Source organism: Scardinius erythrophthalmus (genome assembly GCF_964197995.2).
Source record: "Scardinius erythrophthalmus genome assembly, chromosome: 15".
Taxonomy (NCBI): Eukaryota; Metazoa; Chordata; class Actinopteri; order Cypriniformes; family Leuciscidae; genus Scardinius; species Scardinius erythrophthalmus.
In genome coordinates, this window is record NC_138235.1 from 30,259,985 (window position 1) to 30,272,480 (window position 12,496).

The 12,496-nt window shown below is 35.9% G+C and overlaps 1 protein-coding gene across 2 annotated transcripts; it reads left to right on the forward strand.

The window, feature by feature from the left end:
- Nucleotides 1–154: 154 nt before the first annotated feature.
- mylk2 (myosin light chain kinase 2) lies at nucleotides 155–9,884 on the forward strand. Of its 2 annotated transcripts, none has more exons than XR_014031733.1 (16): nucleotides 155–320; nucleotides 1,140–1,411; nucleotides 1,513–1,598; nucleotides 1,729–1,801; nucleotides 3,219–3,978; nucleotides 4,940–5,133; nucleotides 5,567–5,675; nucleotides 5,805–5,898; nucleotides 6,617–6,726; nucleotides 6,838–6,979; nucleotides 7,145–7,215; nucleotides 7,437–7,497; nucleotides 7,925–7,996; nucleotides 8,409–8,489; nucleotides 8,727–8,859; nucleotides 8,968–9,195. XR_014031733.1 is itself a non-coding variant. In XM_081387400.1 (16 exons), exons 2-16 carry the CDS (start codon nucleotides 1,150–1,152, stop codon nucleotides 9,046–9,048), a joined length of 2,397 nt encoding a protein of 798 aa, XP_081243526.1. In that variant the 5' UTR covers nucleotides 155–320; nucleotides 1,140–1,149; the 3' UTR covers nucleotides 9,049–9,884. The 2 variants fall into 2 exon arrangements, 1 of the variants encoding a protein (XP_081243526.1); XM_081387400.1 differs by having other exon boundaries at nucleotides 7,437–7,565; nucleotides 8,968–9,884.
- The last annotated feature ends 2,612 nt before the right edge of the window (nucleotides 9,885–12,496 follow it).

Consider the following 12,496-nt stretch of genomic DNA (forward strand, 5'->3'; position numbering starts at 1 on the left):
GTTGGGTGCTAGAGGTACGTGTCTCGCATTCGTTCAACTCGTGCATTGCTGTCTACTCTTTTTGTCTTGGAAAGACTTTGTGCCCCCTCCCCTGGGCCAGCTCTGCGTGCCTCTATTATCAGTTTACTGTTTGCGAGCCCCCCTTCTCTGGTCTGCCTATTTCTGGTGAGGTGGCCATGGAGTGGAGATAAAAGAGGAATCTGACACACTGGCACTCTGTGAGCTTCCACAAAACGCCAGAGATCAATCTGTCCAAACACTTGGCGAAAAGCATATGTACTTTACGCTGGGCTTCTCATTCTGCACTAACATCTTTACAGGTGGGTGTAAAATATCTTTTGAGTTGTAAAGATTATTGTAATTTCAGTCAGTTACTCTAAGGTTGAAAAGCTATACTTTTTTGTGCAGTCTTTTTATCATTCTTGTGTAGTTTTTGTAACTCCATGGAATATTTCTACTTTTAAAAAGTTAATTTATCATACCAGAGGGCAGAAACATTGGTGGCCAGTTAGAGCACCTAAAATTAGTTTTCTATATGCATTTATATTTTAGCTTAAAGACTGTTTACTCCCATAAATATTTCTATTAAGTAAAATTGGTAATATAAATTAATATTAACTTGGTTTTTAGTTAACTAATTAGTTAAAATAATACAATTTTATAAAAATGTTATACGCCATCTCTATCGAAAAATGTTTACGATAGAGATGGCTCATTCAGGTTGAGTTAAGCTTGATGCATTTTTCAATTAAATATAGTGACTTAAAGTGTGGTCTACCAAATGGTAGAGTAGTACCTTAAAGGGTTAATAAATAAAAGCTCAAAGGTCCATGTTTTTTCTGTCAGCTATACATGCAAAATTTCATTGTCCACCTAGGCTTTAGTTCCCCGCTTATATAACTAACCTGGTCTCTCATTCTGGTCTTTTGGCTGGTTTTAAAGGGGTTTTGTTCTCTTCAGCTTGCCATGCTGAGAGACCGTCTAGGACCAGCAAACAAAAATAGTCTGGTTTAAATGGAAATATTTCAGTAGAGTTTATACTGAAAGTTTGGAGTAAAATCTGAAGGCCTAATTGCAAATTTGACCTCAAAAGTACTTTTTGCCTAATATCTGTATATTTGTCTCTCCCTCTTGCACAGCTTTAATTCCATGTCTGTCAAAGGCTCTATGAAATGCCCTGTGCCTCCGTCCAATCCCACAACCCTGGAGGCCAAGGTTGATGACCTGCGGTTTAAAGTGGAGCAGCTCCTTCAGAGCCCAGGGAAAAGTTGTCCCATGTGTGCGACCTGCGTCCAGCACAACACACTGCAGGAGACTGTGACCAGCCAGCTGTCAGCTCAGACCAGACTCCTGGATTCTCTTGAAAGGAAAGTCTTGGAGATGAGATCAGCCTTGGAGGACCTGGCACGTGGTATGGGAATCAGAATGCGATGACATTCAGGTTTTCAAGTGGGTCTCGGTTTAAAAATTATTATATTTTTACTTTTCTGTTCTGTCTCTTAAAAATGAAAGGTCTGGAGGACAGACAGTGTGAGAGAGTGTCTGTGCCTTTAGTGGCTCTACAGAGACGGAAATCCCTGCCTGTTCGAACCTCTGCGGTCAGTGGAAAGGACTAGATCCAGAAACTGTTACATTAACTTGTACAGTTATTGCATTAATCAACATGGCATAAATGACATTTATCATGTGCTTAATATCTGTTTGTAAACTCTTTTTCTCTATTGACAGGAGGAAGTCTATGTTCGCTTAGACAGAGACCATAAAATGGTGCCCCATTCCTTTAATAAACCCTCAGAGAAAGGTACTACGATATTACTCTATATATGCTGGGCAGCATTCATTAGTAATGACAGGTGGAGCGTGGCCATGCCATGGGATTGTCATGGTCAGTTTTGATGGACATAAATCTGAATGACGGGCTTGTTAGTGTGTTATCTATTTATGAACTACAGAATGACAGAGAACCACAAATCACCTGACTAAGGAAACAAACAGTAATAGCTCTTTATGCCGATCGTCACATAAACAAACAGGAAAACTGGTCAGAAGCTGATGGTGATATCTATGGAATTATAAGGCAATCAGAAAACCTAGCTAGTTTTTCATTGTTGCTATTTTATTTGATTTAAATATCTAAATGTTCATGAGAAGAAAAAAAATGCAGTGGACATTGGTCATGCGAATCTTTACTCGCTGCTTTAAAAGGTAGTGAGTATCTTGAGTAAAATGGCTCTATTTAAATAAAGCACATACAAAAGACCTGAACCAGAAGCAATGCAACCTGTTTCTCATAACCTCCCATTAAAAGTTTCAACCTGAACCTACCATTAAAAAGTTATACCAAAAAACAATGACGTTGGGGTAATGAGGTATACAATATTGTCAAATATTTGCTTTGAATGATAGATTTAAACTTAATTCTATTAATTAAATAGGTTTTTTTTATATTAATTTGGGATATTTTGCAAAAAAGAAAGTGAGTTTGTAAGGCTTAAAGGGTTAGTTCACCCAAAAATTTAAATTATCCCATAAATAACTTACCCTCAAGCCATCCTAGGTAAATGATTTACTTCTTTCAGCCAAACACAATTGGAGTTATTAAAAAAGAAAAATCCTGGCTCTTCCAAGCTTTATGGGAGTGAATAGTACTTGTAATTTTGAAGGCCAAGAAAGCACGTGCATTCATCATAAAAGTAATTCATATGGATCCAGGGGGTTAATAAAGGGCCGTTTATTATGTGTTTGCGTTTTTGTGAAAAAATATCCATATTTATAACTTTATAAACTTTAATCACTGGCTTCTGGTAACGGCGGTACACTAGTCTAGTTCTGGCGGAAGAGTGACCTCTGACCCGAGGTAGGAGTAGCGTAAGCCTCGGTGAGAGTTCAGACAAATAGGGCTGGGCAACAAACTCAAGCTCCTCCAACATTTCGCTTTTAAAAAAAATGTTTTAGACTTCTAATTCATGACCAGTGTTTTGTTTTGCTCTATCGTCTGCGCATGCAGTTTTCTTGTCTCAGCAGGATGGATTCTGATTGGCTGTAAATGTTTTTATCATTCATCAGTTGAGAATTTTTTTTCTGAAAGTGATTCAACGGTATTGTTCCTCTAATTCATTATCGTTATGCTGTTATAGTTCTTTTATAATATATAATATACCGTTATGGTCCTTGGTGCAAACATGCCTTTATATTGTTTATTCTGTGTGTTTGTGCAGGTGTTTTGCTAGAAGTCAATGAAAACAATGGAACGAGAAGAGAGGACCATCAAGCTAGAAAAGATTCAACAGAGGTCAAAGTTCAACATGAACCTAAATTGCAAATCAAAGGAGAAAGAGAAATATCCACAGTACCCCCAAGATCGAACCTATCTCAATGTCATGAGCAAACACAGAAAATGAATAAGCTTGATAATAAGAACCAAAATGACGTCCTGATACCCGTCATTGCTGCTTCAACATTGATCCAGAGGACTTCTGGTATTGCTCCACCAAAATCAGAAGCCCAAGATGACAGGAAAGTGTCACTGTTAAAAACTAAAGCACCAAAGATGACATCAGCATCTGTTCCTGTGACAATAGCTCTTTTGCCCAACACAATCAGACCGAAGCATACTGAAACAGTGAATGTAACCCTACCGAATCATACCATACCAAAGACAACTGGACCGGTTGCTCCATGTACGGCTTCATTGGTACCCAACAACCTTCCCAAGCTGACTTTAATGGAAGTCCCTACAGATTCAACACCAACCCAAAAAGTTCCCCAAACAAGTCTGGTTCTTCCTGCAGCAACTGCGCAGAGTTCGGGAAAATCATCAGTAAATACACCTACCACAAAAATGACAACGTCACAAGATGCGACATTGTTTCCGCCAAGCCACAAACCACCAAAAACAGTGGGTTTGAATGTGACCACAGCAACAAAAGAGGCTTTCTCCCTTCGACAAGTGCACAGCTGCCCTAACTCTTTACAGAGGTAAAACCAGCAAGGGATGCGTTGCTTTTACGAAAATTTCAAATGCAATTTATCACTGTTGCAGCAGCTGATTGATATGGTACATGTAGTAGTATACATAAATTATGTATAATCTCATGCAACTAAACCAAACCAAGTCCTAACCCTAATGTATGTACATGTAGTTACTTAATATTACGCGCAGTATTTAAATGTATAATTACACTGTAACAAAGACACCTTCAAATAAAGTGTAACCAATCGTAAAAAGACATTTAAAGACATTAACTGGTAAAACCACACACGATTGGTATCAATGTTTTATGGAGACATTCCATTGACAATTCTATCACCTAAACTTAAACAACCCTCACAGAAAACTTTCTGCAATTTTACATTTTCAAAAAAAATCTTTAGTCTGTTAGTTATGATTTATAAGCTGTTTTCCTCATGGGGACCAGAAATGTCCCCACAAGGTCAAAGATTTCTGGTATTGTGAGACTTGGAGACATTTTGTCCTCACAAAGTAGGGATTACACACACAATACCTTTAAAAAGTTTGGGATCAGTTAGTTTAAAAAAAAAGAAATTTATAATAAAAAATGACAGTATAGACATTTATAATGTTACTAAAAAAAATTATTTCAGCTGTTCTTTTAAACTTTCTAATCATCAAAGAATCCTGAAAAGTGAATCACGGTTTCCACAAAAATATACAGTTTTCAACATCGATAATAAAAAATATTTTTGAGCCCCAAATCAGCATATTAGAATGATTTCTAAAGGATCATGTGACACTGAAGTAATGATGCTGAAAATTCAGCTTTGCCAACAGGAACATCTTAAAATATATTGAAATAGAATTTTTTCACAAGAGACTTCTTTCAAAGACGATACTAAATATTACCCTAATTATTTGAGCATTAATATACAATATATACATGTATATATGTATATAAATATCAATGTTTTTCTTATGCAGATTACAGGTCACTGGAGGAAAGGCAGATTTGGTCCACATGGTGACGGCACCGCTGGCTAAGAAAGCGACTGAAGCAGTTGGAGCCGCAAACCACGTATCTGCTGGAATACAGATTAAAATAAGTCCAGCTACAGACAAGAATCCAGAAAAGATGAAGAGCAATATTCCTTTAAAAACGTTTTTTAAAGTAATAGGTAAGTAACATTTTATGTTTATTTTATTTTTTTAAACAATGTTTATGATAAAAAAAATCTAAGAAGGATATTCGTAATTGACCATGCCAGTTTTCTTCTTTTCCTGAAGTGATCATCATAACCACAAAATGACCATTTCCAGTTGTGTAAATTTGTTTTCAAAGGTTAAGCTGACTGAAGGGCTAATATAGCCTGACCTTAGAAATCTGAAGTATCTGGAATATGATAATCCTTTGTCCCTGGCACATTATTGCCCTATTCTCCCCTGCAGCTGTTCCCACTCCAACCCAACATGAAGAGAGCATTATAGATCAGATATCAACACCATTAACATCTCATAGTGATCTCTGACACAAGATTCCCAATGAAGTAGACTGTCTGAAAGATTGTTGTCTGAAAGAACACTTGTCACTAATAGTGTGGCTCTTTTCAGATGATGTTTCACCTCAGCCTGCCCCTTTTCCTCACCGGTTTGTGTCGCTGAAGTCGAACCCTCCACCCTGTGATACCTTCAGTATCCACACCAGAGAAGTGCTGGGAGGGTGAGCTGAAAGCTAGCAGTAACTGCTATGGAGTTATTCTACATTTATTTCACTTAAGTTATTTTACTAGCAAAATATTGTCGTAGTAACCAGTCATCCTAACCTTTAACCATCACATTAAATTGTCAGCGGTCGTTTTGGCAAGGTGCACAAATGTACCGAGATTAAGACAGGGATGAGGCTTGCTGCTAAAATCATCAACACAAGAAATGCTAGAGAAAGGGTAAGTTGACCATATCTGTGCTGTGCTACTTCACAATATTTCTGACAGCATTTGCACATTAATTAGTGCACTAGAAAGTGCCATCTCATAGGCTTTCAAACTAGTATTTTACCACTATCAAAATTCAATTTTTTACCAACATAATTGATTCCTGTGATGAATTTTCAGCTTCATTACTCCAGTCTTCAGTGTCACATGATCCTTCAGAAATCATTCTAATATGCTGATTTTCTGCTCAAGAAACATGTTGAAAACAGTTACTTTTGTGAAAACTGTGATACTTTTTTTCCCCCAGGATTCTCTGATGAATAAAGTTGCAGACAAGTTCAGAAAGACTGTCAATTTTGATCAATTTAATGCATCCTTGATAAATAAGTGTTAAATTCTTTAAAAAATCGTAACTTCATATTTTGACTGGTATAGTGTACATAATATATTGTCTCTAGATATATCAACAGATATCCATTTATATAAACTGAATTTAGCACATATTTTCAGCTGTTCCAAATTAGCAAACATATTCTTCCACTTGACAATGTCTCTTCTAGTCTTGCTGAGTCCTGAAATGTTCATATTCTGGATCTGTATTATTAATTATGCTTTATTTACCTGACACTAGATACCTTCTTTAGCACAGATAATAACACAAAAGGAACAAAAATAACTTATTTACTGAAAATAACTTATTTACTGTTGTTTTGTTTCTGTTGTTTTGCAGGACATGGCACTGAATGAGATGACGGTCATGAACCAGCTCAGTCACCCTAACATCCTCCAACTTTATGAAGCCTTTGAGGTCAAGAATCAAGTTGTGCTGATTTTGGAGTTGTAAGTAGACCCAGATCTCAACTTATTAAGCAAAAAAAAAATACAAGGAGCTAAAGCGCAACATGTGAAGGATGAAACCAGAGATGGTCCTGTCTCTTCTTTTTTATTCAGTGTTGAGGGAGGCGAATTGTTCGAGAGAATTGTGGATGAGAGCTGTCCGCTGACTGAGGTGGATGCCATGGTGTTCGTGAAACAGATCTGTGAGGGTGTCCAGTACATGCACCAAATGTATGTACTTCACCTGGACCTCAAGGTAAGAGGTCTTTTATTTGCTTTTATGTATTAAAAATTATTTATGGATTTCTTAAACTGATGTATCAATATTTCATATGATAACTGAGGGTGGCCTCATATTTACAGCTTTCATTCATAGTTTCTTTGACATCCTGAAAACAGTTTATCACTTCTTTTTTCTCAGCCAGAGAACATCCTCCTCGTTAATCACTCGAGCCACCAGGTGAAAATTATTGACTTTGGACTAGCAAGGAGGTATGATTTATACTTTTACACTTCTATTGTATTGTGCTGGTCCATTGTTCAAATCAAGATTAGTGTTGTCATCAGCCATTTTGGCATATGACATTTGCCTTACATACTTTTCCAATGACCACTGTGTATTTCTGAATGTGTTGATCCTCTGAGAGTTCAGATATTACAGTCAAGGCTTACTTTTATGGTTTAAAGTGACTCTTCTCCTTATTCTCCTTCAGATATAAACCTCGAGAGAAGCTCAAAGTTTCATTCGGAACGCCTGAATTTTTAGCTCCGGAGGTGGTGAACTTCGATTTTGTCTCCTTCCCTACAGATATGTGGACTTTGGGAGTCGTCACATATATGCTGTAAATCACAATAAGCTGTGTGCATTAACATACACCAGAATTAAATATCATTTTGATTAATCTTCTACATTTGAATTTAAAATCACCATAACACTGCAAAAGACTCAAACGGGCCTTGATTACAAACATTAAAATTAGTTTCATAGATTGGCTAACATTGCCAAAGCATCAAACAAGGCAGTAAATGACCATCCAGAGTCACTCAGTCAACTGCTTCTAATTAAAGCAATACCGGTGTTGTGGTGTATTATGGGTAGTCTCCAAAACAGAAAAAGGAACTTGTGCAACCCTGTTAGCCCCATGTTAACTGAACTGTTGAACTGGAGAAACAATAAAAATCATAATTTCTGTTGTTGTAGCTTAAGTGGCCTCTCTCCTTTTCTGGGGGATGATGATGGACAGACCCTCAACAATGTGCTTCTGGGCAACTGGTAGGCCACTATTATATTAATTCTATACAAAACACAGCATTAGCTACTCACAAAGAAAAATATTTTTACAAGTCATACCCCCGGTTTCACAGACAAGGCTTAAGCCTAGTCCCAGACTAAAATAAAAATGTTTGAGTTGTTTTAACTGAAAGCAACTTGCACTGATATCTTAAAATATGTCAGTGTCACTGTTTTTTCTCAATGCACACCAGTAATACTTTTTTCTAAGACATGTTTATAAAAGCTACTTAAATGCCCTAAATGAACCAAGGCCTAATCCTGGCTTAATCTAAGCCCTGTCTGTGAAACCAGGCCGTAAATTCTATGGAGCCCAGAACATGACAATTTATGCAGGTATATCTGGAAAATAAATACAAATTGTAAAAGAACACCCTCTGTTGGATGTGTGTAGGTACTTCGATGCGGATGCGTTTGAGCATGTGTCTGCTGAGGCTCGGGACTTCGTCTCCAACCTGCTTATCAGAGAAAGAAGGTGACATTTATAATACACTTACAAGTACACTTAGTCCAAAAACTTCCGAGTGACTTGGAATGTTTTACAGAATGTGCGAGCTGCTCATTTCCATACATTGAAAGCATACAGTGACTGCATTCAAGCTTCCAAAGGGATTTCAAAAGAACCATAAATCACACACGATAAAAGTAACATTTCATACAATTTATGTTATATATTCCAAGTCTTCTGAAGATGTCTCCTCTTGTTTTACAGTGGTCGAATGAGTGCTACACAGAGTCTCAAACACCCGTGGCTCAACAACATCAGTGAGAAAGCCAAGAGCAGCAACATCGTGCTCAAGTCACAGGTTCTCCTCAAGAAGTATATGGCCAGGCGGATGTGGAAGGTGAAACGCTGAGGAAACATTATGGTTTACCACTTCAACACTGTTTTAAGATACTAAATACTTTCTCCATTTCTCCTCCTTCCTCTTCCACCTCACTCCTTTGTACAGAAAAACTACATAGCCATTGCTGCGGCCAATAGGTTTAAGAAGATCGGAAGTTCAGGTTCCCTGACGGCGCTTGAATTCTGAGAGTATCCTGTGCTGCAGATCATGTCTTTGTATTGCTGCGCTGCATTGCCACCCACCATTCATATCTGAACACTCACTGGCTGCCAATATAATCATTTAATTGCTTTGGTAAAACATACCAATCTGTAACATGCATTAAAATGTGTTAACAAAATACATTTCCTTTCTGCATCATATTATTTAACACTGATGTTTATCAGTGATTCAATAATTTATCACTTTTGTCTTTTCCAAAAATGTAATTCTGATTAAATAAGCATGTGGATGGAATGATATTCATGTTTTGAAAGGTATTTTATTTATTTACCTTTATTTTACCAGGAAGTCTCATAGTATAGTAGAGGAATACCAGTGGTGTGATCATTAAAATAGTTTCGTCCAAAACTATGAGGGAATACTGATGGCCTTAGTCGTATTTTAAGTTTTTAAGAGGACGTGTAAGCTCATGAACAGGAAATATAAAAGGGAAGTTTAAAACGCTGCTATCACCACCATCACATTAATACAATGCAGAAGAACCTGTTTTTGAAATATGGCAAAACATTTGTCAATATTTGTCTGATTAAACTAATAAAATGCTCTTTTCTTTTCCTTGCTATCAAAATAAAGGAATATTATGGGTTAAATAAGCACTGTCATGCCCATTCAAATTGCACATACGCTGCTCAGATTTTGAATGCAACTTCACAAAAAGAAATTCTTTTTTTCTTTTCAACTATTTGAAGTAACTATTTTTCAAATAACGATACAATGATGCAACTATTTTTCAAATAGTTAGTCATTACTCATTCATTTATAATTAAGCATCAACAGAGACATTGGGGAATGTGTTGTGTAAAAAAAAAAAAGGAAAATAAAAGTCACACATGGTATCTTAAAAGAGAACTTGCAGACATTCAGAATTTCCCTGGAATTAAAATTGCACCATTGATGATGTCATCCATGACTGCTAGGTCATAATTCAGTGTAAATGATGCTGATCTTAACTGACTCAAGCTGTGTCTCAATCCGAGGGCTGCATCCTCCAGAGGTCAGAGGATGTCTCATTTCAGGACAGGAACCATTATAAAATTGACCGTTATTCCATTTGAAGCATAGATTGTTGTAACTTTTTAATGACTTTGGAAGGTCGTGGTGAGTTTACTGAAATGAAGCAGCCTCATTGACATACGGCCGACAAATTCTGCAGAGCTGTTTTATAGCTGAATTGAACTCATTTCATAATGGATGTACTCAGATATTGAATCAACACTGAACTGACTAATGACTGTTGTCTTTTCAGAGCTGCTTTACAGCAGAATTGAATTCTGTTTGCATCATTGAATCGTTATTTTCCTGTTTATCACTGTAAAGCTGCTTTAAAACACTCTGTATTGTAAAAAGCACCACATAAATAAAGGGGTCGTTTCTGGGATAAGGTACTCTAAAAAATGCTGGGTTGTTTTAACCCAATGTTGAGTCAAATATAGACTAACCCAACGTTGGGTTAAAAAAGGCAGTTTAAAAATGGACAAATTGCATTTTGGACAAAAATCAAAAATGCAATTTAAAAATGGACAAATTGCATTGGTTACATTAAAAATGTAACCTCACGGCTGGATTTGTCCATTTTTAAATTGCATTTTTAACCCAACGTTGGGTTAGTCCATATTTGACCCAACATTGGGTTAAAATAACCCAGCATTTTTTAGAGTCAAACTAGAATAAAATTTCTAAATATCCCACATCAATAGGCACATTTTTTCAGGTATTTTTCCCGTATTTTAAACACCTTTTATTCTCAACCCCGAAACGGACAAGATGGAATTGTTTTTTTAAAAAAAAATTATTTTACGTAAAACTAACATGTACCTACTGATTTTCACATATTTTCACATTTGGATTGGATTGGAGTCAAATAAAATGTATTTAGATGTTTAACTAAAACCACAATTTCATTGTGTTAGTTAACATGTCAGGTGGTAATCAGCAAGAAATGCCTTCATTTTTAATCGTCTTCACGATTTTTTTTCCAAAGAGAATAGCGTGATGGAGTTGAAGACTGTAAGAGGTGAGACGGGAGACATTGCTTGACGATGTTTAAGTGGATACATCACATCAATTATTCCATTTAGAACAGTTGTCATGGTTTTGGAAAGTATATCTTTACTGAAACCATGACTTATATATTTTTCATTAAAAATATTAATAAATGAAGTTAAAAACTCAACCCTGTCACAAGTTTACAACCCTTGTGATGGGGTTGAGTGTGATGGTGTTGAGTTTTTTTTTTTTTTGTTAAAAATGCCCACTTCTCCTCGTAGAGTAGAATAGACCATACAAGCCAATGAAATAAGTACATTGTATATACTTATGGATTAAAATAAAATGTTGAAAAATAATCATTTTCTATCCTAATTTTATATGATGGGGCTGAGTTGTTAGGCTTCACAATACCCACACAAGAAAGTAACACAAATAAAATACTTACAATATTGCCAAAAAATTGCAAAGCACAAATTCAGTGAAGTGCCTCAGGGACATGACAAAATGCTTAGTGTATGATAGAAATTATTTTATGATAAAACACTATTTTTAAAGACATTATTTTATGATAAAAAGGATTTAATTGCAATAATTATTGCAAAAATTATTTTCATTGATTATAATAGACATACCAGCTTTTCATTTTGGTGAACCACCACTTTAAAAAGTCTGGGGGACTGAAATAATTACTGAATCCTGGGAATGAGCCAAAGGTGATTTAATTTGACTTAACTGTGAAAAACACTAATCTAATTAAACCTGAAAGTCTTCTACATTTGTTAGAGTATGTAAAAACTCTTAAAAAGAATGGCTCTGATTAAGTTTAATGAAGAATTCTCTTTCCATGACAGCACACGCCTCTAGATAAGGTTGGCTTCCTTCAAATGATTGTAGTACATTTCATCCATTCCAGTGGTCTGTTAAAATGATTTTATCTGGCCATGACAATGTAGCAATAAAATGATATCACACTGGGTGTGAATGTGTAACGAGAAAGATGAAGGTAAATGGCTTCTAATCTCTGCTTGTGTCTTCAATATGTCAAATGATATTTACAAAACTGTAATAAAATGATAGATTGACTTAAGTTATCATAACGACTATAACTCTTAACACATTTATTAGTGGTATTGACTTGTTAGGGTTTTATATTTGATATCAAAATCTTGATGTGACATCTTTAATTTGATATGTTTAGCTTTTTTTGTCTCAGTGGTTTTGGACTATTCCTTTTGGTGAGGACATTAAGTTTTTTTACTAATAAAACTTGCATCCATATAATAGGCTACACATTCTTATAAACACATATAGTCTATGTTACATTTACTTTTTTATACTTCCATTGCTGGCATTGGCTGTTCATGGGATGTCACATGGTGGTGGTCATGAAAGGCTATTTTCATGATCATATTATGTGATTATA